The following is a 27,308-nucleotide window of genomic DNA, read 5'->3' as shown; positions in this document are numbered from 1 at the left end:
AAAAGGCAAATACATATGAATATATATATATATATATATATATATATATATATATATATATATATATATATATATATATATATATATATATATATATATATATATTGTAGTTAGCAAGATAAAAAGAAATCAGGAAGGTATTGACAGAACTGTAAAGAAAACGGCAACTGGGTACCCGATTGGCGAGAAGACCCTCCCCTAGTAGGAGAGGGGGTGGAGTCGGACCATGCTGGCGTGATTGGGGTGGGGGGGTGTGTGATGGGGGGTGAGAGTCAGCTGATGGTGTGCTGGGGTCAGGGGTGGGTGGAGGAGGAGGAGGAGGAGGAGGAGGGAAGAAGAAGGAGTGTGGAGAAGGGCCCCCCCAGTTGTTGCCCAGTCAGTGTGGCGGGAACCATGAGAGTGGGCGTTTCAAAAGTGTGATCGATGAGTCTAGTGGCCGAAAGGAAAAGGGTTCAAAGGGAGAGAATCTATAAGTTATCCCCTTTACTCGTGTTCTTCTGCCGCTCTTGAAGGCTTCGACTCTACGGTGAATATCTTACCATCCCCCTTCCTTTAGGTATATAAAAGAAGGAAGAATCATATATATATATATATATATATATATATATATATATATATATATATATATATATATATATATATATATGTAATCCGTTTATTAATGTGCAGTGGATTTGTGATGGAACCTTTTCTCTTTTGTTTTACAAGAACGAAGACATTGTGAAGACAGGTATACGTCGCCAGGAGACGGTAGTGAAGACTTGTTTGGTATACTGAATGAGCAAGACTTCCTCGGGTTTGTATACTGTTGTTGATCACACTGTGGAATCTATAGACTCTAGTGACTAAGAGATACATGCAATATATATATATATATATATATATATATATATATATATATATATATATATATATATATATATATATATATATATATATATTGGGAAGGATCACAATTTTGCGCGTGATCAAGATATTCCTATGAGTCCACGGGGAAAATGAAACACGAAAAGTTCCCAAGATGATGTGATTATTACACGAAAGTGCACTTGGGAACTTTTCGTGTTTCATTTTCCCCGTGGGCTCATAGGAATATATATATATATATATATATATATATATATATATATATATATATATATATATATATATATATATATGTGTGTGTGTGTGTGTGTGTGTGTGTGTGTGTGTGTGTGTGTGTGTGTGTGTGTGTGTGTTTATTCGTTCATGATTCCCATTACTTGATATCACACTAGAACCTCTTTTCTTGGAGCCCCTTCCGTTCCAAAGCTGCGCTACTTCCAGTAGCAGGGAAGTGATGAACTCCTTTGGAGTGAGAGTGCTCTCTCGTCGTCAGAGGAAACACACACACACACACACACACACACACACACACACACACACACACACACACACACGTTAATGTTCCCCCCTCTATACAGTCACCTTTATCCAGATTCTAAAGACAAGAAATTAGATATCTTTAGATGCACACCTGCATGACAGGGGCAGGATACATACCTGCATGACAAGGGGCAGGATACATACCTGCATTACAGGGGCAGGATACACACACCTGCATTACAGGGGCAGGATACATACCTGCATGACAAGGGGCAGGATACACACCTGCATGACAGGGGCAGGATACACACACCTGCATGACAGGGGCAGGATACACACACCTGCATGACAGGGGCAGGATACACACCCCTGCATGACAGGGGCAGGATACACACACCTGCATGACAGGGGCAGGATACACACACCTGCATGACAGGGGCAGGATACACACCTGCATGACAGGGGCAGGATACACACACCTGCATGACAGGGGCAGGATACACACACCTGCATGACAGGGGCAGGATACACACACCTGCATGACAGGGGCAGGATACACACACCTGCATGACAGGGGCAGGATACACACACCTGCATTACAGGGGCAGGATACATACCTGCATGACAAGGGGCAGGATACACACCTGCATGACAGGGGCAGGATACACACACCTGCATGACAGGGGCAGGATACACACACCTGCATGACAGGGGCAGGATACACACACCTGCATGACAGGGGCAGGATACACACACCTGCATGACAGGGGCAGGATACACACACCTGCATGACAGGGGCAGGATACACACACCTGCATTACAGGGGCAGGATACACACACCTGCATGACAGGGGCAGGATACACACACCTGCATGACAAGGGGCAGGATACATACCTGCATTACAGGGGCAGGATACACACACCTGCATGACAGGGGCAGGATACACACACCTGCATGACAGGGGCAGGATACACACACCTGCATGACAGGGGCAGGATACACACACCTGCATGACAGGGGCAGGATACACACACCTGCATGACAGGGGCAGGATACACACCTGCATGACAGGGGCAGGATACACACCTGCATGACAGGGGCAGGATACACACACCTGCATGACAGGGGCAGTGGTTCGCCATCAACCAGGCAGTTGACAGAGATGACACATCCATTGTCTTTTGACACAAGACTTTTACTTGGACTTCAGTGTATCTATCTATCTATCTGACGTCCTTCCTGCTTGACCTCGCACCTCACTCTTGGGAAGGAAAGATGTCACAGTCGCGTAGAGCCCCGATCTTTAATGTCACTACAGAGTAGAGGTGATTTCTAGCGACACCAGGGTGTAGAGCTACACTGTGATGTCACCACACAATAGAGCTACACTGTGATGTCACCACACAATAGAGCTACACTGTGATGTCACCACACAAGAGAGCTACTCTGTGATCTCACCACACAATAGAGCTACTCTGTGATGTCACCACAGAGTAGGGCTACTTTGTGATGTCACCACACAATAGAGCTAATCTGTGATGTCACCACACAATAGAGCTAATCTGTGATGTCACCACACAATAGAGCTAATCTGTGATCTCACCACACAATAGAGCTACTCTGTGATGTCACCACAGAGTAGGGCTACTTTGTGATGTCACCACACAATAGAGCTAATCTGTGATGTCACCACACAATAGAGCTAATCTGTGATGCCAACACACAATAGAGCTACTCTGTGATGTCACCACAGAGTAGGGCTACTCTGTGATGTCACCCCATACTAAAACTACCCCGAGACGTCACCACAGAGCAGAGGTGCTGTATGACGTCACCACAGGGTCTACCCACTCTCTGATGGGTCCCAGAGTAACGGATTACTCTATGATGTCATCAGAGAGCGTGGAGCCACTGTACCAACCCATCATGCCATCCCTATCACTTTAGATAATCATTATCCTTATCCTCGCTACGTCATTCCCTCGGTCACTAGACGTACGAACGGACGTAACGCTCTTATCCTCTTTTACGTCATTTCTTCGGTCACTGTACGTACGGACGTAAGGCGCGCCCACCGTTACTGAGCCACATGTGTGGTGTGTGGGCGTCCTGGGGGGGTGTGGTTGTGGGAGGTGGTGGGGAGTTACCTGAGGTGGGTGGTGCGTGGGGAGTTACCTGAGGTGGGTGGTGGTGGGGAGTTACCTGAGGTGGGAGGTGGTGGGGAGTTACCTGAGGTGGGAGGTGGTGGGGAGTTACCTGAGATGGGAGGTGGTGGGGAGTTACCTGAGGTGGGAGGTGGGTGGGGAGTTACCTGAGGTGGGAGGTGGTGGGGAGTTACCTGAGGTGGGAGGTGGTGGGGAGTTACCTGAGGTGGGAGGTGGTGGGGAGTTACCTGAGGTGGGAGGCTGGCGAGGCGAATCGCCCGGCTCTGGGGCGATGAAGCCCTAGCAACACAGGGCTGTTCCCGGACCCCCTCGTACAGACCGACCACACTCTTGACCGAGCCTCCTCAATATGCCTACCTACTCCTCCTCACCCACCTGGCCTCCTCAATATGCCTACCTACTCCTCCTCACCCACCTGGCCTCCTCACTGAACCTACCCTCCTCACCCATCTGGCCTCCCAACACTCCTCACCCACCTGGCCTCCTCAATATGCCTACCTACTCCTCCTCACCCACCTGGCCTCCTCACTGAGCCTACCCTCCCTCACCCATCTGGCCTGACACCTACCTATCCACTCCTATCCGACTTATCCCAGTGCACTTGGACGCCGCCCTCCCTCTTCCTCCTCACCTCACCCGCATCTAAAACACCCACATCGTCTCTCTCGATCTGTTGGGCTCCTTTCGCTTCCTGCTTCCATCATGGACACTGCCATGCGGAAGAGCAGTGTGGACCCATCTCCTCGGGTCTAAGAGACCTTGAGCACCCGCGGTGCCTGTTGCCCTGGACAGTGTGTGTGTGTGTGTGTGTGTGCCCAGCAGAGAGAGAGAGAGAGAGAGAGAGAGAGAGAGAGAGAGAGAGAGAGAGAGAGAGAGAGAGAGGACGGTCAGGTGGTGAGGATGTGTACCATAGACGCACCACCGCTACACTACTCTCTCTCTCTCTCTCTCTCTCTCTCTCTCTCTCTCTCTCCCCCTTCATCTCTGCGCCGCTGTTGCTGTGAGCGGGTGGGTGGATGGGGGGTAGTTGGCTCACTGTGCCGCCCCTCATGTTCATCCTGTGAGCTTACTGTGGCGCAGCAAGGATTGCATAGGTCACGAAAGGGTCGTTCTCAGCTCGTCCACTTACCCCCCCCCCCCCCCCAGCAGATCATTACTCAAATTGACACAAAACTGATCCATTTTACACTGGCATTTTTTAAACATGCTAAGTTCGTCAAACTCGAAGGGAAGAAAAAAAAAAAAAATGACCATCTAACAACTTTCCATACTGTTATGTGACCATCTAACAGCCTTCCATAACATCATGTGACCACCTAACAGCCTTCCATAACGTCATGTGACCATCTAACAGCCTTCCATAACATCATGTGACCACCTAACAGCCTTCCATACCATCATGTGACCATCTAACAGCCTTCCATGACATCATGTGACCATCTAACAGCCTTCCATAACATCATGTGACCACCTAACAGCCTTCCATGACATCCTGTGATCATCTAACAGCCTTCCATACCATCATGTGACCATCTAACAGCCTTCCATGACATCATGTGACCATCTAACAGCCTTCCATAACGTCATGTGACTATTCAATAGCCTTCCATAACATCATGTGACCATCTAACAGCCTTCCATAACATCATGTGATCATCTAACAGCCTTGCATGACATCATGTGACCATCTTACAGCCTTCCATAACATCATGTGATCACAATGACAGCCTTCCCAAATGTTATGTGACCACCAAACAAACGCGTCTCCTTGTTTACACTCACAGCTCAGTCACATGGACCCGTCCCCCTTCTGACCAGGGCACCGACACGCTCACTTCTCACAGGTCTGTGGCACCCTAACAATAAACCAGTACCTTCACTGACCACAGAATCGTCAGGAGAACATGTGTTTGTTGTGGACATATTTTTTTCAGATGATTCACGTACTCAGTCCATGATTCGTAGGGATTCAGGTAGATTCAACTGAACCTTCATCTGACATGGAAATGACTGCCGTAGTTTAGTCAGGTTTTTGATGAATGAATCTTAATGTGTCGTAGGCCTTCTTTTCTTACCCTATTATCTATCTGGCGATGATAGATATCGAAGCGGTTGTGATATTGTTAGTGGATTTGAAAGGAGTACACTCTCGTTGAGAACATTCTCACTCCACAAGAGACCCTAACTTCTCTGCTCCTTTGTGTAGCGCAGCATCGAAGCTGCAAGATTCCTGGGGTTGTAGTATAATAATGATAATAATGATAATAATAATAATAATAATAATGATTATAATAATGATAATGATAATAGTGATAATGATAATGATAATAATAATGATAATGATGATAATAATGATTAATGCCACAGAACACGTCCCCAGGAGAACTTAGAAACACGATTGACTGCCTTCATAATTTTTTATTCAACATTTGATGATCAAGGAAAAAAAAATAGCAAGAACTTGAGAGGTAAGAACTCTCAACCACACTTACATGATATTCGATCTGACATTGTGACAGCTGAGAGTGTCAGGTGACCTGAACTGACCTTGTGGCAGCTGACGGTGGTAGGTCACTTGATCAGGTCTTGTGACCAGACAGTGGCAGGTGACTTGTTCTGACCTTGTGACACCTGAGAGAGAGTCAGGTGACTTGAACTGACCTTGTGGTAGCTGATGGTGGTAGGTCACTTGATCAGGTCTTGTGACCAGACGGTGGCAAGGTGACCTGTCCTGACCTTATGACAATAGACGGTGGCATATGACATCATATAACATTTAGCCAGCAAGCGTTATATATAGCGCCTGACCAGTGCCATATATCTAATGGAATATTCACAAGTGTTCTTTTGTGTGGAGTCTTGTTCATTCCCGTTATCACAAGATGATATATCCTTTAATGCATTGTGCATAGAAAAGAAGAAAAGCTTTGTACATTTGCAAACATATGTAGCTTTTTAATGTTTAATTGAATAGTTTACGAACAGAAAGTCTGTGGGGCCTGGATGTGGAAAGGGAGCTGTGGTTTCGGTGCATTATTACATGACAGCTAGAGACTGAGTGTGAGCGAATGGGGCCTTTGTTGTCTTTTCCTAGCGCTACCTCGCACACATGAGGGGGGAGGGGGTTGTTATTCCATGTGTGGCGAGGTGGCGATGGGAATAAATAAAGGCAGACAGTATGAATTATGTACATGTGTATATATGTATATGTCTGTGTGTGTATATATATATGTGTACATTGAGATGTATAGGTGTGTATATTTGCGTGTGTGGACGTGTATGTATATACATGTGTATGTGGGTGGGTTGGGCCATTCTTTCGTCTGTTTCCTTGCGCTACCTCGCTAACGCGGGAGACAGCGACAAAGCAAAATAAATAAAAAAATAAATACGAACAGAGAGACATGATTATCCATGTCAGAATTTGATCATAGGCTCCAGCACTGGAAGCTTGTTGTAAAAAAAAGTGGGAGAAGTTGAAGATGATACTCTGTTTCTCACCAGGTAAGTAACCATCTCAATGGAAAGTTGGAAATACATTGATTATATATCAGTATTGCTTCGAGCAAACTTGACAGTGTGAGTCACCTTCATACCGAACGAACGTAAAATGAAATAAAAACAAGAAAGACTTGTAAGCAGGCAAGTTCCGCTTGAATGTCGGGTTTGTGCACCTGTAAGGGGTCAAGTCGAAGGCTAGACCAGCATACGTATGGATCGTACCGTCGAGTTCAAAGGTCGTACCGTCGTGCCCAAAGGTCGTACCGTCGTGCGCAAGGGCTGTACCGCCGTGCCCAAGGGTAGTGCCGTCGTGCGCAAGGGATATAAATGCATCTGGATTTTTACTTGGAGTTCCTATCTGTCAGACAGCCTACAATATTCACTTAAAGCCTCTTCCATGCACGCCCGCGAAATTCACATGGACCAGACTCCTGACAACAAACGAAACTCACAGGGAACCTCCTCCAGCCGCGGTACTCCTGGACGGAAGGAGGGAGAGAGAACAGGTTTGTGTCGTAAGCAGACCCGGCACCCGGCGGCGGGGCAGTGGTGCAGGAAGGGTAGGAGGCCCCGGGTATGTGCTCACTTTTGAGCATGTTGATAAGACTCACATTACACCTGTGTGATCCCCAAGACGAACTTATGGCTCAGGATGTACCCTAAATCTAACCAGGCATTGTCACAAGACCGTGTCTACCACACGACGCTTTAACTCTTAAATGAGTGGGAGGATAATCTTTACGTCACCGGTGTGGTGGTATGGCCTCACAGTGATGCCTATGAAGTTGAACTGTAAGTTCGTGAGAATCAAATCATCGAACGTGTTTTTCACGCAGAAGAGAGAGAGTACGGAAGCCCGAAATGAGATGAGTGATCGAAGTGCGATGGTAACCAATAGTGTGAAGGCCGTAAAAGACTATTGACTATTGTATGTATTATGACTGATGAGGGAGGGAGGGTCCAGAAGCCACCTGACCCACTCTAACCATTCCAGGGCGTTGCTATACATACGTGCCTTTGTTACGGTGTTGTGACGAACTCAGTCTCTTCCTCGTAAGGTAGGGAGGGTTGCAGTCCAGGCAAATCTTTTAGGACAGGACATGATAATCTATTGCTATTTGCAATTTTTGTTTGTATATCCCATCATCATGTTTGCTTGCCGGTTTAAACCCCTGTGTTTTCAGTTTAAACCCCTGTGTTTTTAGTGGTCATTGGTGGTATATTAGTAACTAGATGGTATTAAAACTCACACCTCAGTCCCTGGACTAAAGTCTGCCATCAATTCTAACGTTTTCTTTCATGAACCGAAAACATGACAAGTGGGTTAATAAAGGTGAGTCTGTGTGTAAAATCCAGTATCGTGTCATCCTTGTGAACTGTGTGTAACGAGACCTTTCTTTTTTTTTTTACACAGGTCGTCCTTCAGCTGGCTATTGAGGTGACTCCCACTTCTCGAGCATAAGTGGCCAGCCTCACCTCTGACTCCGTCCACCTCCCCAGCTACGAGAACCTGGCTGGAGACGCGAGCGACCGTCATCCCCTGAAGTTCACGTCCTTCATTACACACACACACACACACACACACACATACACACACACACACGACCGCTTCGCTCTGCCCCTCTCCTCCTCACTCTTCCCTCCCACTCTACCAACACACACACACATATCTATATACGACCGACTCGTGCCCTGTAAGAAGATAAACCCGCGAAGCCAAGGGAGGACCTTGGAAGGTCAACACCATGGTTAGGTTGTCAGAGAGGTCAGAGAAGACTCACCTCCTCCCCGGCTGGAAACCAGGTTCGACCACCATCAGTACATATGGCGGGTAAGTCTCTTGTACGTTGATCTATAGTGGAAAAGTCGCCCTTAGAGAGGGTTTATCACTGGGAAGTGTTGTGTGGAGAGATTACAGTATGAGTTATGGTGTTTCACGTCGTTGTACTCATGCTGAACGTGTCCAAGAACAAAGGAATGGATCTATACTTCCCAGTCTGTTTCAGGTCATCTGTGTGTTAGTGATGAACTGACGAAAGATATTCGTGTGTCTCATGTCACAACCCACACATACACTATGTGGGTGTTGGGGGATTATCTTCAACACCCCGAGGTGTTGGTGATAGTTCGTCGGATGGTGATAAGATAAATATGACCCCAGTGGTCTTAATGACCCTGGCAGGTGATAGGTACAAAGCCCAAATATATATATATGTATATATATATATATATATATATATATATATATATATATATATATATATATATATATATATATGTATATATATATCCCCAAACCAGCTTCGCCTCCCTTATCGTAACAGCAGTTCATGCTCCACAGGGATGTGGGAGGTGGGGAAAAGTGGTACCGAAAATCTCTACTCAGTCATTCTCTAAGTCTTCCTCGATAAAGCCTTCCTTGGAACCACCTCTTCCTCTCAAGTCCAGTCTGCTGGCGACCACATCGGGTCATCCCGTTGCCTCTGGCGTTGTCATTCGTTGAAAACTCGGAATCGCTGATAAGCGTTATCGCCCCCCATTCCCTCCCTCCCTTCCCCTTGAGGAGACGCCACCTGCGACTACCACATCCCCCTCTTATCGTTATCAGTAACGCGTGTGAAGTAGGAAGCATTTCTGAGCGCGGGAAGAGTGTGTCGGTGCGTCTGATTCTAGGAGAGAAAGAGAGAGAGAGTGCGTGTGTGTGTGTGTGTGTGTGTGTGTGTATGAGAGAGAGAGAGAGAGAGAGAGAGAGAGAGAGAGAGAGAGAGAGAGAGAGAGAGAGAGAGAGAGAGATGTCCTCATGTGCGTCCTTAATCTTTTTTCTTTTTTACTTTCTCACTTGCTCAACCACGAAGGCATGCCTCCCTCTCGGATGAGACTTAGTTATATATTCTTTCTGTTAACCTTCTTTTCCTCCCTAACAACAAAGGCGATTTAATGCTCTTACAACACCGGGATGTGCAAGCATTCTCTTCACACCAGTTGGAATCTCGATGCTGAAATCAAGGGACCTGAAGGTGCTGCTTAAGAACAAAGTATTTTGTTCCAACATCTTTTGTCTTACGAAACCACCAGCCAAGGTTTCCAGCTCTCTCAGTTAGACGTGAGCATATGTTCCCGTTTACGTAAACCCAAAGATATGAGACACACCCACACACTCTCTCTCTCTCTCTCTCTCTCTCTCTCTCTCTCTCTCTCTCTCTCTCTCTCTCTCTCTCTCTCTCTCTCTCTCTCTCTCTCTCTCTCTCTCTCTCTCTGTAGAGTACAAATAGGTAATCACACACACACGCACACACACACACACACACACACACACACACACACACACACACACACACACACTTCCTATACAGTACAAATAGCCAATTAACCACACATACAGACTCCCTCCCTGTGCAGTACAAAAAGATAATTGCACACACACACACACACACACACACACACACACACACACACACACACACACACACACACTAAATTCATCAGGAGTAAATTGCTAATTAAAGGGCATCTAACCCGACTATAGACGATTCAGAAGAGTTATATAGTATGATGTAAGGGTATGTGAGAAACTGAACGAAAAGTTGAAAAGTGTTTTCACAGTGGAAGACATTACAGCCTCAACGCCAGTGGGATGAAAGTGGTAGGAGACCTTTGTATGAAACTTAGGTATATAGAAAAGACATGCACAAAATATTGAAGCTTCATGACCCACACAAGGTTCATGATCCTGATGAAACATCACCGTATGTGCTGAATACGTGAGCAGATACGTGTGTATAACCTCATGAAACGCTGCTCAGGGTGTTGCTGGAAGAGATGCAAAGTGCCAAACGGAGTGGCAAAAGGCAGACATCATGACAATCTACAGGACAAGAGACAAGTGATGGCTGATGTCACTGACGAACGTGGTCTGTGAGGTGCTGGAAAAGATAATCAGAAAGCAGTTGACTGACTTTCTGCAGAGGAGAAATTACCTTAGTGAATGGAAACACGGTTTCATGGAAAAGTGTGTGTGGAGGGGGTGGGGTAGGATCGTGTGTGGCAAACCTTCCACATTTCTACTAGAAAGTGAACTCAGTTACGGGACAAAAGGAGAGGTTGGGTGGATTCTTTCCATCTGGACTACCCGAAAGCATTTGACACTTGAGCGCTTTGGAGGCTGATTAAGAAGCCGGATCACGACGGGAAGACTCCTGCAATGGACACAAGACGGTCTAAGTGGTAGGGTACGAAGGACACATGTCAAAGGAGCCGTATTAAAATAGATGGTCGCTAGCGGATTGCCCCCAGGTTTCTGTTATGGGACTGTTGCTCTTCGTATATGACTATATTCGTACATGAGTATGTTTACAGATGATGCCAAGGTCATGAGGGGAAGTGAGAGGCGTGGAGAACTGTATCAGCCTACATGGGGACCTAGGCAAATTCCAAATTGGTCTGATGCATAATTTACATGGGTAAATGTAAAGTAATTAGGATGTAGTGGATGAATAGAACTGTATCAGCCTACATGGGGACATAGACAGATTTCAAATTGGTCTGATGCACGATTTCCACGAGTAAATGTAAAGTAATTAGGATTTAGCCGGTGAATAGAATGATATGAATGAGGAAACGGTAATGGTGGACAGCATGCAAAATATTTCAAAATTTATGTGATAGTAAGAGATAGTTTTGAGAGGCTGGACCCGATAGAAACTCACTCCACGCATAATACAGATACGTAATGACACATGCGAATGAAAACACTGACACATACGTACACAATCGCACACATGCGTAAACACAGACAAAACAAAAAAGTATGCAAAAGCATACACAGTCGAACAGGCACGCAAACACAAGGAGGAGAGTGGTGTGGGGGTGGGTGATGAGCAAAGAGGGAAATGAACAAAAAAAAAAAGAAAACGCAAACCTTCGCACTGAACTCTCTCTCTCTCTCTCTCTCTCTCTCTCTCTCTCTCTCTCTCTCTCTCTCTCTCTCTCTCTCTCTCTCTCTCTCTCTCTCAAAAGATGAATCAACACGGGTCTTTTTTCATCCCGCGCCGGGAAGCGACACGGGGGGGAAAAAGAAAACGGCATATGAAATAAAAGAAAAAGAAAAAGGGAAATGTAGTGAATCATTCGTTCGTCCGTGTGTGTCTGGCCTGCGTCGCTGACCTCTGGAAACTCTTTTTGTGTTTTTTTTCCTTACCTGAGCGAGCTTCAGCCAGCCAGCCAACCTCGGCCCCTCGTGGGGGGAAATACGTGGAAGCCTCAGAGAGAGAGAGAGGGAGAGAGAGAGAGAGAGAGAGAGAGAGAGAGAGAGAGAGAGAGAGAGAGAGAGAGAGAGAGACTTCGTCAGTGACGCTCGTCATATTAAGCGTGTCCGATGCTGGCTACAGCTGTGTGTCCCTGTGTATGTGTGTGTGTGTGTGTGTGTGTGTGTGTGTGTGTGTGGGATCCTGCGTCGTATATCATCATACATTTTTGACTTCCCTGAGATTGGAGAGTTTATTAATTTCTGCCTCATTGGCTTGAGGCCGAAATTCATCTGAAAAAATGATATATGTGTATATATATATATATATATATATATATATATATATATATATAGTTTTGCAGAAAGGAAAAAAAAATGAGGTTTTCAAAAGATTTCACAAAAAAAGACAAAAAAGAATTAAGAGCGTATTTCTGTAGACTGTTTCTATATCATTTAGTTGTTATTCTTCCTTGTTTGTGTATGTACTTGTTTTCATTTTTGTATCTTATGTTATTCACTTTACTTTAACCCTATATGTTATCCCTGGGGATAGGGGAGAAAGAATACTTCCCACGTATTCCCTGCGTGTCGTAGAAGGCGACTAAAAGGGAAAGGAGCGGGGGGCTGGACATCCTCCCCTCTCGTTTTTAATTTTCCAAAAGAAGGAACAGAGAAGGGGGGCCAAGTGAGGATATCCCCTCAAAGGCTCACTCCCCATATTCTTAACGCTACTTCGCTAACGCGGGCAATGCCCTGGTTCAATCCACTGACATCACGTCGCCCCCGTGTGTCCAGTTGAACTGGGGAGTTTTCATAAAGGATATGAAATACTCCGTACACCAAAGAGAATCAGCACCTCCTTCCGTCTCAGGCAATACCAAGTGGGGGTTTTAATATCGCGCGGGGCGAAGTGTATACCATTTCCCTTCGTCTTTGTGAGGCAGTGCCTCTGTTGAGAACTGCTCCACGAACAAATATCTCTATCGTGGGTTTGAAGGTGTGTGTGTGTGTGTGTGTGTGTGTGTGTGTGTGTGTGTGTGTGTGTGGCAGTTAGCTGGATGATCCCATTGAGCGAAGGAGCAACAAGACCGGACGACGATCCCCCCCTAACGCCCCTAGTCCTCGCCATGAGTCTGCCACACAATAGCTTAGGTGTACCCAAGTTATCCGCGAAGAAAAGGGAAGACCGTGCTGTGTCCGGAGCTTAAAGGCTGCTTGTGTGCCAGTGATATTCCTTTCGTGTATTGTCTGCAGGATGTGTGTGTGTGTGTGTGTGTGTGGGATGTGTGTGTGGGTGTGTGGGTGTCATGAGTTCATGGTGTGGTGAAGTCAGTGAGATGGGTGTCTGGTATTATGGTGAATGGTGAGTGAGAGGCGTTTGTGTTGGTTCACGTACATGTATGATTGTGTTTTCCTATGCGTATGCCACTGTAATTACCTGTTTGTGATTACTTGTTTGTGCTTCATGAGGAGGGAGTTCTACACGCTTCGGGCCCCAACTCTTGAAAATGTTCTACTTAAATACAGATTTTTAAATTTCTGTGCCCTATTCTCATTTAACATGTCTTCATTTAACTTATTCCATTTTCATTCACTAGACAGACATTATAGAAGTATTTTATATCCTTGTTATTAAGTTTCTTGCGTAATTTCATCTTATATCCTCTAACTGTTCTGTGCCCACATCTCTCCACATCTCTCGAAGAATGGTTCAATGTCTACGTTATCAATGTGTTTCAGAAACTTAAAATTGGTGAACGGATCACCCTCACTCCTCTCTCTTCCAAGGTGGGCAAACTTATAGTTTTTAACCTGTTCCTGTAACTCGTCTTTCTTAACTCTGCTATCACACTTTGTTGCTCTCCTCTGGACCTTTTCCATAAGCTCTAGCTGCTTCTTTAAATGTGGTGACCAAGGTTCACAAATGTATTCTAGCTTTGGCCCTATGTAGGATGTGAACAGCTCACTGAGTATTTCCTTATCCATGAACTTTAATGAAGTTCTAGCATCTACGGAAAGCCAGTTGGTCTCCTGGACTATCCATCTAAGGGGGAGACGAGGTTAGGTTGCCGCTAAGTCTCACACACACACACACACACACACACACACAATATCCCGTGGGAACTCGAAGCCCCCTCGGGATCTGTGTGACCCAGATAGGGGAAGATTATCTCCCTAGATCAAACCTAAACGTGCGTCTCAAAGATGGACATAAATGTGGAGAAGAAACAAGCAACGCGACGTCAGCCAGCCGACATGAAGCGAAATAGTCTCAATTTATGTCCATTTAAAGCCATAAATCGTACTTAAAGGTCGTGTCAGGTGAGTGTGGGTAGGAGTGTGTGTGTGTGTGTGTGTGTGTGTGTGTGTGTAAACACGCTAATAATAGCATGTGCAGCAACGTCATGTGCGACATCTAGTCACTGTATATTTACAAGGAAAAAAAGAGGATCGAATCTTATTCTTTTCCATACATGTCATGCTAATTAACTCTGCCTTACAGGTCAATTTTTGTACATGTGTACGAGTAAGTGATTTGATATTGTCAACATCATCACCGGAGAGTGTCGTGCCCGACCATCGTGTCTTATCTGACCTTCACTTCCTTAGCACCGTCGCTGACTAATGTTTCTCCTCTTCAGGGCTAATCCAGGCGAGGGTTCTACGCCTCCGGAGTCTCCCCTCACGTGCAGCGGGCAGCACGGGCGTGCAGAGAACGGCCTGGGCATCCTCCTCACCTCCTTCTTCTTGGTGGCCCAGGTAGCTGGCCTCGGCGTGCTGGCGCTACCCTGGGCCATCGCACAGACAGGTGAGTTGTTCACCAGTGTGGCTAACAATAGCCCAGGTCGTTGGCCCGTGGTACAGAACCAGGTCGTTGGACTGTGGTACAGAACCAGGTCGTTGCCCCGTGGTACAGAACCAGGTAGTTGGCTTGTGGTACAGAACCAGGTGAGATAGTCAAGAGGAAAAGAGGCTACGGCAGACGAGGTAGTTACAGGCATAGCTGGATGTGTGTTGGTACAGATCGGAGGTGGTCAGTTAAGGACAACACCGACCACGTAATTCCAGGCATAGCTAGATGTGTCTGTTGGTCTGTGGGTGACAGACATGACATTATACACCCACTTCATTCCACGTGTCTCGAGGTTATACTCCCTGGTCCTTCTTTCCCTGTATACTTGATGATATATGCGCGTCCATACCTGACATATACCTTCCTGTCTCCATCAGGCTGGCCGGGTGTGGGTGTTCTAGCCGCGTCGTGCATCATGGTGGCCATCTCAGCGTGGCACCTGGGGACGTGCTGGGTTATCCTGGAGGAGCGATGGCCCGAGTATCAGAGGGCGTGTCGAAAGCCCTTCCCTGCCATGGCCTACAGGACGCTAGGGATGCCAGGATGGTAAGTCCTGTAGACTACTACTACTGGAGGGATAGATCACTAGCTTCAAGGGGTACGAAACAATGAGTTAAGAAAAAAAAAAAAAGAGAGAGAGAGATGGTGAGAACACAGTGTAAGACCAGACTCTGTGCTGTGTCGACCGTGGATCACCTTTACCAGCAAGCCAGTCCTCTTTGAAAATCCTTTGTTAAGACTTTCCTTTGTTACGTCTTCGTAAACCAAGGTCCCCCTGTGATCGTCGAGGAAGATTTGATATGAGCTTTACCGAGAAATGATTTCAAGCCGATTCAGATGGTATGGATACACATTCAAATACTTTTACATTATCTCAACCTGATTAGAACTTCATGGTTGCAGAGTTTGTGCGTCTTCTATGATATTCCAGACTGGATTGGATTCCACTTACAAGTTTATTATAAAGTTTGAATCACGTAATCTTAAATTGGAATTTATAGGTACGGATTCATGCAATTCTTATAACACACAGTGATACAGTTATATATGTAGCTTGCCTTATGGATGAAGCGCGATTGGAATACTCGATATTGAGTAAGATATTCGATATTATGCAGAATACTGGATATTTGAATGAAGATAGATAGACATCCTGTATAGAGAAACACTCTATGAGACTAGGTGGGTAGTTTCCAGCCGAACTGGTCCATCCCTGTGTTTTTTTTTTTTTTTTAAGACCAGAGAGAGAGAGAGAGAGAGAGAGAGAGAGAGAGAGAGAGAGAGAGAGAGAGAGACCAGCTGACGTAGACTACCTGATAGAGCCTCTCTTCATCGCCCTTGGGTATCCTGACGTGTGAGGCCAAGTAACCCAGCTGGTCTCAAGTTACCCCCTGCTCCCGACCTCACACACACACACACACACACACACACACACACACACACACACACACACACACACACACACACACCTCCCCTCCCCTCAGCATCACCGAAGGCCTCCTCACCCCACACACACATCCCCCTCGCCAACACCCTCCCGCCTCCACACCCACACACTCATCACCTCAGATCACCCGTACATCAACCATCTTCTTCCCAGCCATCAGTTTCCCCTGTCATCACCTTCACCCTACACTCTACATCTTTCTCCCCATCTCCCCGTCCCGCTCACCTACTCCCTATCTCCCACCTGTCTCTTCACCCCTCATGTATCATCAGATCTCCCCACTTTTTTCATATCTCTTAACCTCCTTTCCATCTCCCCTCCCTTTCTCTCCTCCCCACTTCCTGGCGTTCACAATACTCCCATTTTTACTCGTTATTCTTAACCTCCCCTTCCCTCACCCCCCTCACCAACCTCCCCACAACCTCCCATAATAATCTACGTTCATCTTGCTACTCCACCTCAGCCTACCTACTCACCTCACCACCTCACATAACCCTCATCTTCATTAATGTCTCTCTACCTCCACCCTCATTAAGACGCTTGATGCTTGCATATCCTAAAACTCAGGCCTTAATGCTGCTAGGAGTTCAGCATATCTTCCCGGCCATGCTGAACGCACAAAGGACCCACTGCCACAACACCAACAGATGACATTAATGGTAGTTCTGGTGACGTGCCTCATGAATAGAACCCGACCTCCTCCTGAATCATATGTCGCCCGCAAACATGTGTCTTCCATGAGGAGCTACACAGTGGTATAAGCAGCTACACTGTATTGCCAATAGCTACACTGTAGTGTCAAGAGATACATTGTGGTAATATCAGTGATTACACTGTCATTAGCTACACTGTAGTGTCTGTAGCTACACTGTAGTGTCTGTAGCTACACTGTGGTGCCTGTAGCTACACTGTAGTGTCTGTAGCTACACTGTGGTGTCTGTAGCTACACTGTGGTGTCTGTAGCTACACTGTGGTGTCTGTAGCTACACTGTGATGTCTGCAGCTACACTGTAGTGTCTGTAGCTACACTGTGGTGTCTGTAGCTACACTGTGGTGTCTGTAGCTACACTGTGATGTCTGCAGCTACACTGTAGTGTCTGTAGCTACACTGTGGTGTCTGTAGCTACACTATAGTGTCTGTAACTACACTGTGGTGTCTGTAGCTACACTGTAGTGTCTGTAGCTACACTGTAGTGTCTGTAGCTACACTGTAGTGTCTGTAGCTACACTGTGGTGTCTGTAGCTACACTGTGGTGTCTGTACCTACACTGTAGTGTCTGTAGCTACACTGTAGTGTCTGTACCTACACTGTAGTGTCTGTAGCTACACTGTAGTGTCTGTAGCTACACTGTGGTGTCTGTAGCTACACTGTGGTGTCTGTACCTACACTGTAGTGCCTGTAGCTACACTATGGTGTCTGTAGCTACACTACAGTAGCAGTAAATACAGGATAGTGCCAGGTGTACATTCCATCCGAATGAATCTGGTTCTGTCACTGAAGTCCTCAGCTTTTATAACAGGAACAGTTGCTTATAAGGTAAACAAAACTTCTGCTGAGGTCTCACATGGACTCCCAAGGTCGACCTGGATCTTGATGGTGTAACGGGGCATTTTTACAACGTAGACTTTGATAAGAAAATGAGGATATCATTCTTATGGCTGGAGAGGTTTGTCAGGTAGTGATGTCTCTGTCCTACGTATCTTTATCTCTGTTGTGTTATATATATATATATATATATATATATATATATATATATATATATATATATATATATATATATATATATATATATATATATATATATATATATATATATGAAATGAAACACGATAAGTTCCCAAGTGCACTTTCGTGTAATGATCATATCATCAGGGGAGATACAAGAAAGCAATATAAGTCAGTTGATATACAAGGAAGAAACGTAGCTAGGACTCCATTTGGTAAATAACTGACCTCCATTTGGGTAGTTCCTTGTTTACCATATGGCGTCCTCGCTACTAATCTTCCTCGTATATCAACTGACCTATGTTTCTTTCTTGTGTCTCCCCTGATGATGTGATCATGACACGAAAGTGCACTTAGGAACTTATCGTATTTCATTTCCCAGTGAATTAGAAGGAATATATATATATATATATATATATATATATATATATATATATATATATATATATATATATATATATATATATATATGTGTGTGTGTGTGTGTGTGTTGATGTGTATATATCCATCTACATTTGTTGCTTTTATATATAATAGTATATAGCTTTATGTCTGTGCGCAATAGCTGAGTCTTACCTTTGCACGTTTTCTTTAACGATGGTTAATATTTAACAGCAACGTTGATATTTTGTTATCATCTTCACAACACAAATCAAGTATACCACTACTCTTTTCTAGTGGCTGTTCTATCTATGACACTTGATGCTACTAAACACCTCTCACCCCACTCCACACCTCTCATCCCACTCCACACCTCTCACCCCACTCCCCACACTTCTCAACCCCTCCACAAACCCTTCACCCCACTCCACACCTCTCACCCTACTCCACACCTCTCACTCCACTCCACACCTCACCCCACTCCACACCTCTCAACGCACTCCAAACCTCTTACTCCACTCCAAGCCTCTCACCCCACTCCAAACCTCTCACCCCGCTCTCCACCCCCCACACCTCACTCCAAACCACACCACTTTCCACACCCCTCACCCCACACCACACCCTTCACCCCACTCCACACCACACACCACACTCCACACCCCACACCACACCCTTCACCCCGCACCACACCCCCTCACCCCCACTCCACACCCACTCACCCCACTCCGTCTTCGTCAGGTACCTGGTCAACATACTGCAGTGTGTGACGCTCTTCGGCGTCTCGACGGTGACGATTCTCCTGTCGGCGGAGCTGGTGGCCTCGGTGCTGGACACGATCCTGCCCAGCCTTACCGTCTGCACCTGGGTCATCGCCTGTGGCTGTGTTCTCGTACCCCTCTCCTGGCTAGGCAGCCCCAAGGAGTTCTGGTGAGAGATGATTCCATCTTGTTTTCTCTTTCTTTAGAGAGCCTCTCTATATGACAGCTGGCTAGGAGGAAACCAAATACGTTTTGTCTTTTTTCTTTTTTTTCTCCAGGTCTTTTGGAGGTGAGTTTTCAGAGGGGCGGGGATAAGGGATTCCTTTCTCTCAAGAGGTCTCAGGTTTGATTGGAAATTTAGGGGTAACGCCTTCGTCAGATGTAGGTTTGTTGTTTTCTCCAGTGAGGCATAGGGAGCACGAACAAGGTAACTGGGGTAGAAAGGTCACCTTCTGGGAAGTGGGTGTGACGTGTTGCCTTATGGGAAGTGAGTGCGACGTGTTACCTTCTAGGAAGTGGGTTCGACATGTTACCTTCTGGGAAGTGGGTGCGACGTGTTCTGGGAAGTGGGTGCGACGTGTTACCTTCTGGGAAGTGGATGCGACATGTTACCTTCTGGGAAGTGTGTACATGTTGCCTACTGGGAAGTGGGTGCGACATGTTACCTTCTGGGAAGTGGGTGCGACGTGTTGGTTTATTTGTTCTTGTATATAGTGATCAAGTTGGGTATGGGTTATATGTAGAACATGCCCTATTCGAAGACCAACTCAGGTGATAGAAATAGAGAGCATAAGAGAGAAGAGATTGATCAAAGCTCTTCAGGTGTGTGTGCAGCTCTGATTCTTGAAGGTAGAAAGGCTATACAGAGACGGAGAGATAGGAGGAAGATATATATTCCAGAACTGAGTTATTCAAAGGAGGGAGGAGGTATCACAATGGTCAATTTCTCAAGTGGCCGATCTCCACATGGAAAGTGAGAGAGGGGGGAAAACAGTAGCTAGACGCGGGCTTCGCGTCGTTGCTTTGAAGTAGGGGAACACCTAGAGACAGCTCACAAGAACGAAGGCCAAAACGTTACCTGGAGAGAGAGAGAGAGAGAGAGAGAGAGAGAGAGAGAGAGAGAGAGAGAGAGAGAGAGAGAGAGAGGAGCAGAGGTGAGTCAATAAAAGTGTATAACATTAACACACCAAACACTGCGATTCGGAAAGAAGGTAATGAGGTTTCTGATACATCTTACAAAGCTTACGAACCTGTGCAAGAGGAGTTCTGATCAGACACTTACAGACTTCGAAACAATTGCAGACCAAAGGCTTAGATCATCTATAGCAGTTTGAGGCGATGTGTTTATAGCATTTTAGTGCGAGGCGCAAAACCTGACCAGGAGTTTTAATGAGATGTGTGTAGACGTGATGATAAACTGGATGAGGTTATTTGAAACCATAGGAGATCAGAGAGCTGCTACTGGTGCTGTTCTTGTATAGGGCTTTAGACACTTTGCAGAAGTACCTTAAAGGAGATATAACAAGGAAGGAAGATGTGCTGGTAAAGCGCTCAGAATAAACGAGATTCTTTTGATAAGTTTAATCATAAGAATCGTCTTCCAGAAGTTTAGATAAGAGGTTTTGGTACTTACAGTGGAGTTCTGAAGGAGAGATAGAGGGTCTTACTGCCAACGTAATGGAGAAAGAAAAGTAAGATAAGATACCTGTAGATCCAGGAAAGAGTTTTTTGAAGTTGGTAAAAGCTTTCAATTGATATTTCTTCTCCTTCTTTACGTTAAGGCTAATGAAAGATGGGCAAAAGACCTTGGTATAGCCTTTCTTTTTTAATGTTTAGAATGGAAAAGATGGTTATCATACCTATTGGTTTTTTACCCATTAGTTTTACTTGAGTTCGCAAGACAGAGGAGGGCCCGAGTGTGTGTGTGTCTGTGTGTGTGTGTGTGTGTTCATAAAGCGAAGATTACCTTATCAATCTTTTACTGAGGATCTGTGTTCGTACAATATCAAGTCTCCTGTTCCTTCCGTCAGTCCTCTTACTTACAGTTTCTCCTCGCCTCCCGCACCTCCCACAGCACGACGTCAACAATCCTCCTCACCTCTCTACAATCCTGTCCTCATCCCGCTGCTCCTGTGCTCCTCCTGCTCTTTGCTTTTTTTTTTTATCTGAAAACTCACCAACGTCTTGACTCTCGTTGAAGGTCTTCGATTTCTGCTTTATTCCTCCTCTCTCTCTCTCTCTCTCTCTCTCTCTCTCTCTCTCTCTCTCTCTCTCTCTCTCTCTCTCTCTCTCTCTCTCTCTCTCTCTCTCTCTCTCTCTCTCTCTCTCTCTCTCTCTCTCTCTCTCTCTCTCTCTCTATCTATCTATCTATCTATCTATCCACACACATCTTCAGCAACAGATGACAGTATACGACACCTCGGCAACATGGATAGTCTAGCCCATGACCTGACCCGTAAAGGTCAGGTCAGTATATGTATATGTATATATGTAACACACACACACACACACACACACACACACACACACACACACACATACCAGCCTAAGCCTAAAACATTCATCGATCAGTTCTTAGGAGAAAATGAACTCCTGGGTTGGATGTGGGCCGACTGCAGCTCCCAGGATGAATACCCACATTGGCCTCGACCTCAAGTGGGCCCTGTGGTGACTATTCATGGTCAGTAATACAAACCCACTACACCACGGGGGGCCCGAGTGTGTGTGTGTGTGTGTGTGTGTGTGTGTGTGTGTGTGTGTGTGTGTGTAAATCATACTATGTCCCTTTAATTCTTTGTTAACGTGGTTACAGTATTAAACATGGATCAAGAGGGATATATGGGATTAGACTTAAAAAGGAATAGGTGTATTATCTTAGGGGAAATAATACTTTTTTTTACGATAATTAGGAAAGTTTCTCAGTCTAATATGTCCAAAAAAAACAAAACCTTCTTTTCTCCCCCACAATCACCACCACTTTCCTCCCTCACAGGGTGGTGTCTGTGATGGCGATGGTGGCGACGGTGGCTGCCTGTGGTGGTGGTGGTGGTGAAGATCCTGGTGGAGGTCCCCGCCTACCAGCCCGAGTACCCACAGCCCACCTTCTCCTCCTTCTTCCTCGGCTTCGGCACCATCATGTTCTCGTACGGGGGCGCCGTCACCTTCCCCACCATCCAGAACGACATGTCTGACCGCTCTAAGTTCTCCCTCGCCATCGTCATCGGCTTTACAGGTGAGCGAGCGGTGGGTCATGAGCGACGCGCCCTGGGGCGGGCGGTGGGTCATGAGCGACGCGCCCTGGGGCGGGCGGTGGGTCATGAGCGACGCGCCCTGGGGTGGGCGGTGGGACATGAGCGACGCGCCCTCGGGCGGGCGGTGGGTCATGAGCGACGCGCCCTTGGGCGGGCGGTGGGTCATGAGCGACGCGCCCTTGGGCGGGCGGTGGGTCATGAGCGACGAGCCCTCGGGCGGGCGGTGGGTCATGAGCGACGCGCCCTTGGGCGGGCGGTGGGTCATGAGCGACGAGCCCTCGGGCGGATGGTGGGTGAAGTAGGGGAGTTGAAGGGGGACAATATAGCAGTTTATTGCTATGGGGACAACATAGCCGTTTATCGCTAATAGGACAACATAGCCGTTTATCGCTATGGGGACAATATAGCCGATTATCGCTAAGGGGACAATATAGCCGTTTATCGCTAATAGGGATGATATAGCAGTTTATCGCTGAGGGGACAACATACCCCTTTACCGCTACGCAAAGGCTAAGCAAGCACCTATACATGAAGGACGCCAAGTAGCAAGACTAGGCACCAGGACTAGGTAACAAGGTCAGGTGTTGTGTGAGGCGCGTTGGCAGGTCGTAGATACACCGCAAGGGTTGTCCTCAAGACGAGACCCCTCTGGCATATCGGGGTTATGTAACTCCACTGTGTCGATAAATTCCCTTCGAAGATGCCGGCGATAGCGCACGAAGCTCGCGTTTGTGTATATGCCACGCGCGCACGACTCCGCTTGTCGTGAAAGGTGGGTGGGGGGTAAAGGACCAGCTCCTCCCGAGAGCAATCACCTACTGGAAGAATGACCTGGTGGGAGAGAGAGAGAGAGAGAGAGAGAGAGAGAGAGAGAGACTCGTGTATCTTCGGGTGGTGGCGGTGGTGTGGTGGAGGAGGAGGAGGAGGAGGTGTAGGAGGAGGAGGAGGAGACGTGTACACAGAGGCCTCTCTCTCTCTCTCTCTCTCTCTCTCTCTCTCTCTCTCTCTCTCTCTCTCTCTCTCTCTCTCTCTCTCTCTCTTATTTTCGTATCTATTTTCTCCTTAAATGGGTTGTCGAGAGTTAGCTAAACCACTGATTTCCATCATCACCCCCAACTGGTGGCTATAGACACCACACGAATATTCTCACACACACACACACACACACACACACACACACGTCATCCTGTTGTACCCCCTTCACCCACCTCCTCCCTCCCTCCCTTCCACACTCCAGAGACACCTCCAACGAACCAGGTCCCGGAAACCTGATCTCGCTCTCCATCCAGTCGTTATCTTCCTTCTCCTCCTCCTTAACAGCCTGACGCGCGCGCGCACGCACACACACACACACACACACACACACACTTCAGTCTCTTTTACGAAATTAGAATTTCTAAAGGACGAGTCAAGTCCTCTTTCTCCTCTGATAGCTTGGCCAAAGTATCTAAACCTTTTTGAAGGTTTGAGAAGTCGTATATATATATATATATACTTTGATGAAACAAGTTTAATAGATATTCTACTTTATCCAAAAGTGGTGGAGAGAGAACCTCAAAAATGAGGAAGAAAATTGTTGATATTAATAACATAACAGGGAGGAAACATATATAGAAAACAACAGTTGTAGTAAATACCTAATTTAACCTTCCTCACAAGCCGAAATCTATCCATCATTTTCACCGATAGATGTATATAGATGTATATAGATGTATATAGATGTATATAGATGTATATCAGTGCTGTCATCTGCTTCTTTCTCATGGTAAAACGACACCAAATGGTGTGCATATAAAAATTTGACTTCAGAAACGTTTTCATGGGAAGTGAGTGAGTGAGTAATAATATTTTGAACTTGGGAAGAAATGAAAAGCGAATGTGTTTGAAGTCTCGCATACGAACCATCGCAACTGTCTTTTTTTTCCCCCTCTGGACGCAGACTTGTTTACATACATTGTTTACATACAGTGTTGAATGATAAGTGTCAGTCCCTTTGGAAAGTTGGGTAAGCTTTGCATAGTTTCTGTTGATGGTCAACATGTTTGTTCTTCTTGTACATAACCTTATCTTACGGTCTTCCTCGCCCTCAATGACCTGTCGTCTGACCTCTCCTTTTTTTTTTGAGATATTCACTGGCTGAATGTATTTCAAAATCAACCCCCGTAGTTCCAGAAGTGTTCTCCCCTGTACAAGAATTTGGCTATATATGATTTCCGACGATGTTCGCCTGTTGGAATCGCCATGGCTCGAAAATCACACACACACACACACACACACACACACACACGAGTATTCTCTAATTTTCTACCTTATACCTGCACTGCAGACTGTCTGGTGAGTAGAGTGGTGGGTTATCTCCTCCTGTGTGTGTGGGTGGGTGGGTGTGGGGGTGTGACGTGAACCTGGCATTTTATGCGAGTGATTTGAAATGACTTTTTCCCACAAAGAATTGAAAATGATTTACGTTGAGCAGTAGCCACTAGCCATATATGTCATAAACCTCTGATCGTAAGCAGGTAGAGAGTCTCTCTCTCTCTCTCTCTCTCTCTCTCTCTCTCTCTCTCTCTCTCTCTCTCTCTCTCTCTCTCTCTCTCTCTCTCTCTCTCTCTCTCTCTCTCTCTCTCTCTCTCTCTCAAAGGGGTATCTCATCAGTGTAAATAATTCCTCCTCCACCACCTTTACCTCCTCCTCCTACTACTCCATCATCATCTCCTCCTCCTCCTACTACTCCATCATCATCTCCTCCTCCACCTCCTCCTCCTACTACTCCATCATCATCTCCTCCTCCACCTCCTCCTCCTACTACTCCATCATCATCTCCTCCTCCACCTCCTCCTCCTACTACTCCATCATCATCTCCTCCTCCACCTCCTCCTCCTACTACTCCATCATCATCTCCTCCTCCACCTCCTCCTCCTACTACTCCATCATCATCTCCTCCTCCTCCCACCTTCAGCGCTGCTGCTGCTCTACGTGCCCCTGGCTACCCTGGGCTACCTGGAGTTCGGCGACGAGGTGAACGTGAACGTCCTACTCTCCGTGCAGGGTCCTGCTGTGACGGTGGTCAGGGTGCTCATGCTAGTCAACAACGCCTTCACGTATATTATCGTGGTCAACCCGCTGTCGCAGAACCTGGAGGAGGCGCTGGGTTTACCCCCTGGTGAGTTAATGGACTCGCCCTTACCCATTTGCATATTTACCATAATGCTGCTGGTGGTGGTCAATGTGTCTCTTTTGAAGGGGGAAATTTTTGCTGATTTTTACCTTTCCTTTTGAAGTGCAGGATAGATCATTACTCAATAACTCTCTCTACACTCAGTCGAAAGAGAAAAAAAAAATGTTCAATAGCATTAGGAGAAATAGAACTCAAAATCTAGATCTAATTTATACATTTATTATTGCTTAGAAATGCCCACTTGATCTTCTAATCATCTTTGTACCTCACATGTCTCAAGAAAACTGACTTTAAAACTTATTTTCTCCTCGCATTGCTTTCTTCCGTCGTTCGTTAAGTAACAAGTTACTAAATCGTTTCAAATGTCTTTCTCTCCCTCTCACAGTGTTTGGCTGGAAGCGATGTATCGTCCGGACGACCATCGTCTTTTTCGGAGTCATCCTTAGCTTGGCAGTGAGAAACTTCGGCAGAATACTGAACCTGATTGGGAGTCTCACGGTTCCCATTCTCACATTCATCTTACCGTCCATTTTCTATATTCGGCTGTGTGACGCGGGGGACAACGCTGGCTGGCAATCGAGGTGAGTTATCGTAAGGTAGAATACTTTTCAGTGTACACTTGAGCATCTTCTCCCTTGCTTACTTGCTTGGTTACTTAGGCATTAGGGTGACCGACTCCCAGGTTAAGCAAGGATGAAAGCATCATCTTGTGGCTACTAATAGGGAGGGAAAAAAATGAACCAATTATTTAGGTTTGAGATCATTCTAAGACTCTTAACTACATATTTGATCCTTTCCTGCTGCACTGATCCCTCTGCTTCGTGGACAGAGTGACAGATGATTCCTAAACCATGTCAGTCTCGATGTAGTCATTCATTCGAAGGTCGAAAAAGCCCAGACGTATCATAGCCTACGAGATGTGCCGTAGAAGTTTCTCTCCAAAGCCAGGGAGCGCCTACTGTCGCCCAATCCTTAGTGCGTCGTCAGCTGTTGTTGACATTAGCGTCTGCCTATTCAGAGGGGCTTTTGACATAAAGCGGAGCTTTGCCCTTCCAAAGTCCGGAACGTACATAGGACATGAACAGTGTCGGGTTGTTATATCGCGCACTTTTCAGCTTCCGGGTTTCATATGGCGGCTGAAAAGGAAAACATTTGGCGCGTAAACAGACTAGACTTTGCCCGTCCGCCCACCGACCACGATGACAAGAAAAATTCTTGGTATCGGGGACGTCACAGTTCAGGTTTGAGAAGTTCCTCTCTCCTCCTCCTCCTCCTCCTCCTGCTCCTCCTCCTCCTCCTCCTCCTCCTCCTCCATTTCCTCAGGAATACAACTTACTGTAATCTTCTCTTCGACGTGAGTTGGAGAACTTCAAGGAGCTGGTTTATCATTTTATTTCGAAGGATGTGTCACTTCGCCTTTGGAACGGATCAAACACCACCTCACAAGCCACAAACAG

The 27,308-nt window shown here is 46.3% G+C and overlaps 1 protein-coding gene across 1 annotated transcript in view; it reads left to right on the top strand.

Annotated features, from left to right (window-relative positions):
- The first annotated feature begins 387 nt into the window (after positions 1-387).
- The window catches only part of LOC139764602 (uncharacterized), a 33,483-nt gene continuing 6,562 nt past the window's right edge, over positions 388-27,308 (top strand). The window contains 9 exon segments of the mRNA XM_071691445.1: positions 388-526; positions 8,429-8,845; positions 14,902-15,068; positions 15,491-15,659; positions 19,406-19,594; positions 22,418-22,457; positions 22,459-22,657; positions 25,633-25,836; positions 26,237-26,432. Of these exon segments, the coding sequence (XP_071547546.1) occupies positions 8,760-8,845; positions 14,902-15,068; positions 15,491-15,659; positions 19,406-19,594; positions 22,418-22,457; positions 22,459-22,657; positions 25,633-25,836; positions 26,237-26,432 (1,250 nt within the window). The 5' untranslated portion in view covers positions 388-526; positions 8,429-8,759.

This window comes from Panulirus ornatus, chromosome 50 (assembly GCF_036320965.1).
Source record: "Panulirus ornatus isolate Po-2019 chromosome 50, ASM3632096v1, whole genome shotgun sequence".
Classification (NCBI taxonomy): domain Eukaryota; kingdom Metazoa; phylum Arthropoda; class Malacostraca; order Decapoda; family Palinuridae; genus Panulirus; species Panulirus ornatus.
Note: the sequence above shows the minus strand (reverse complement) of the source record. Positions and strands in the feature narration are given on the sequence as shown.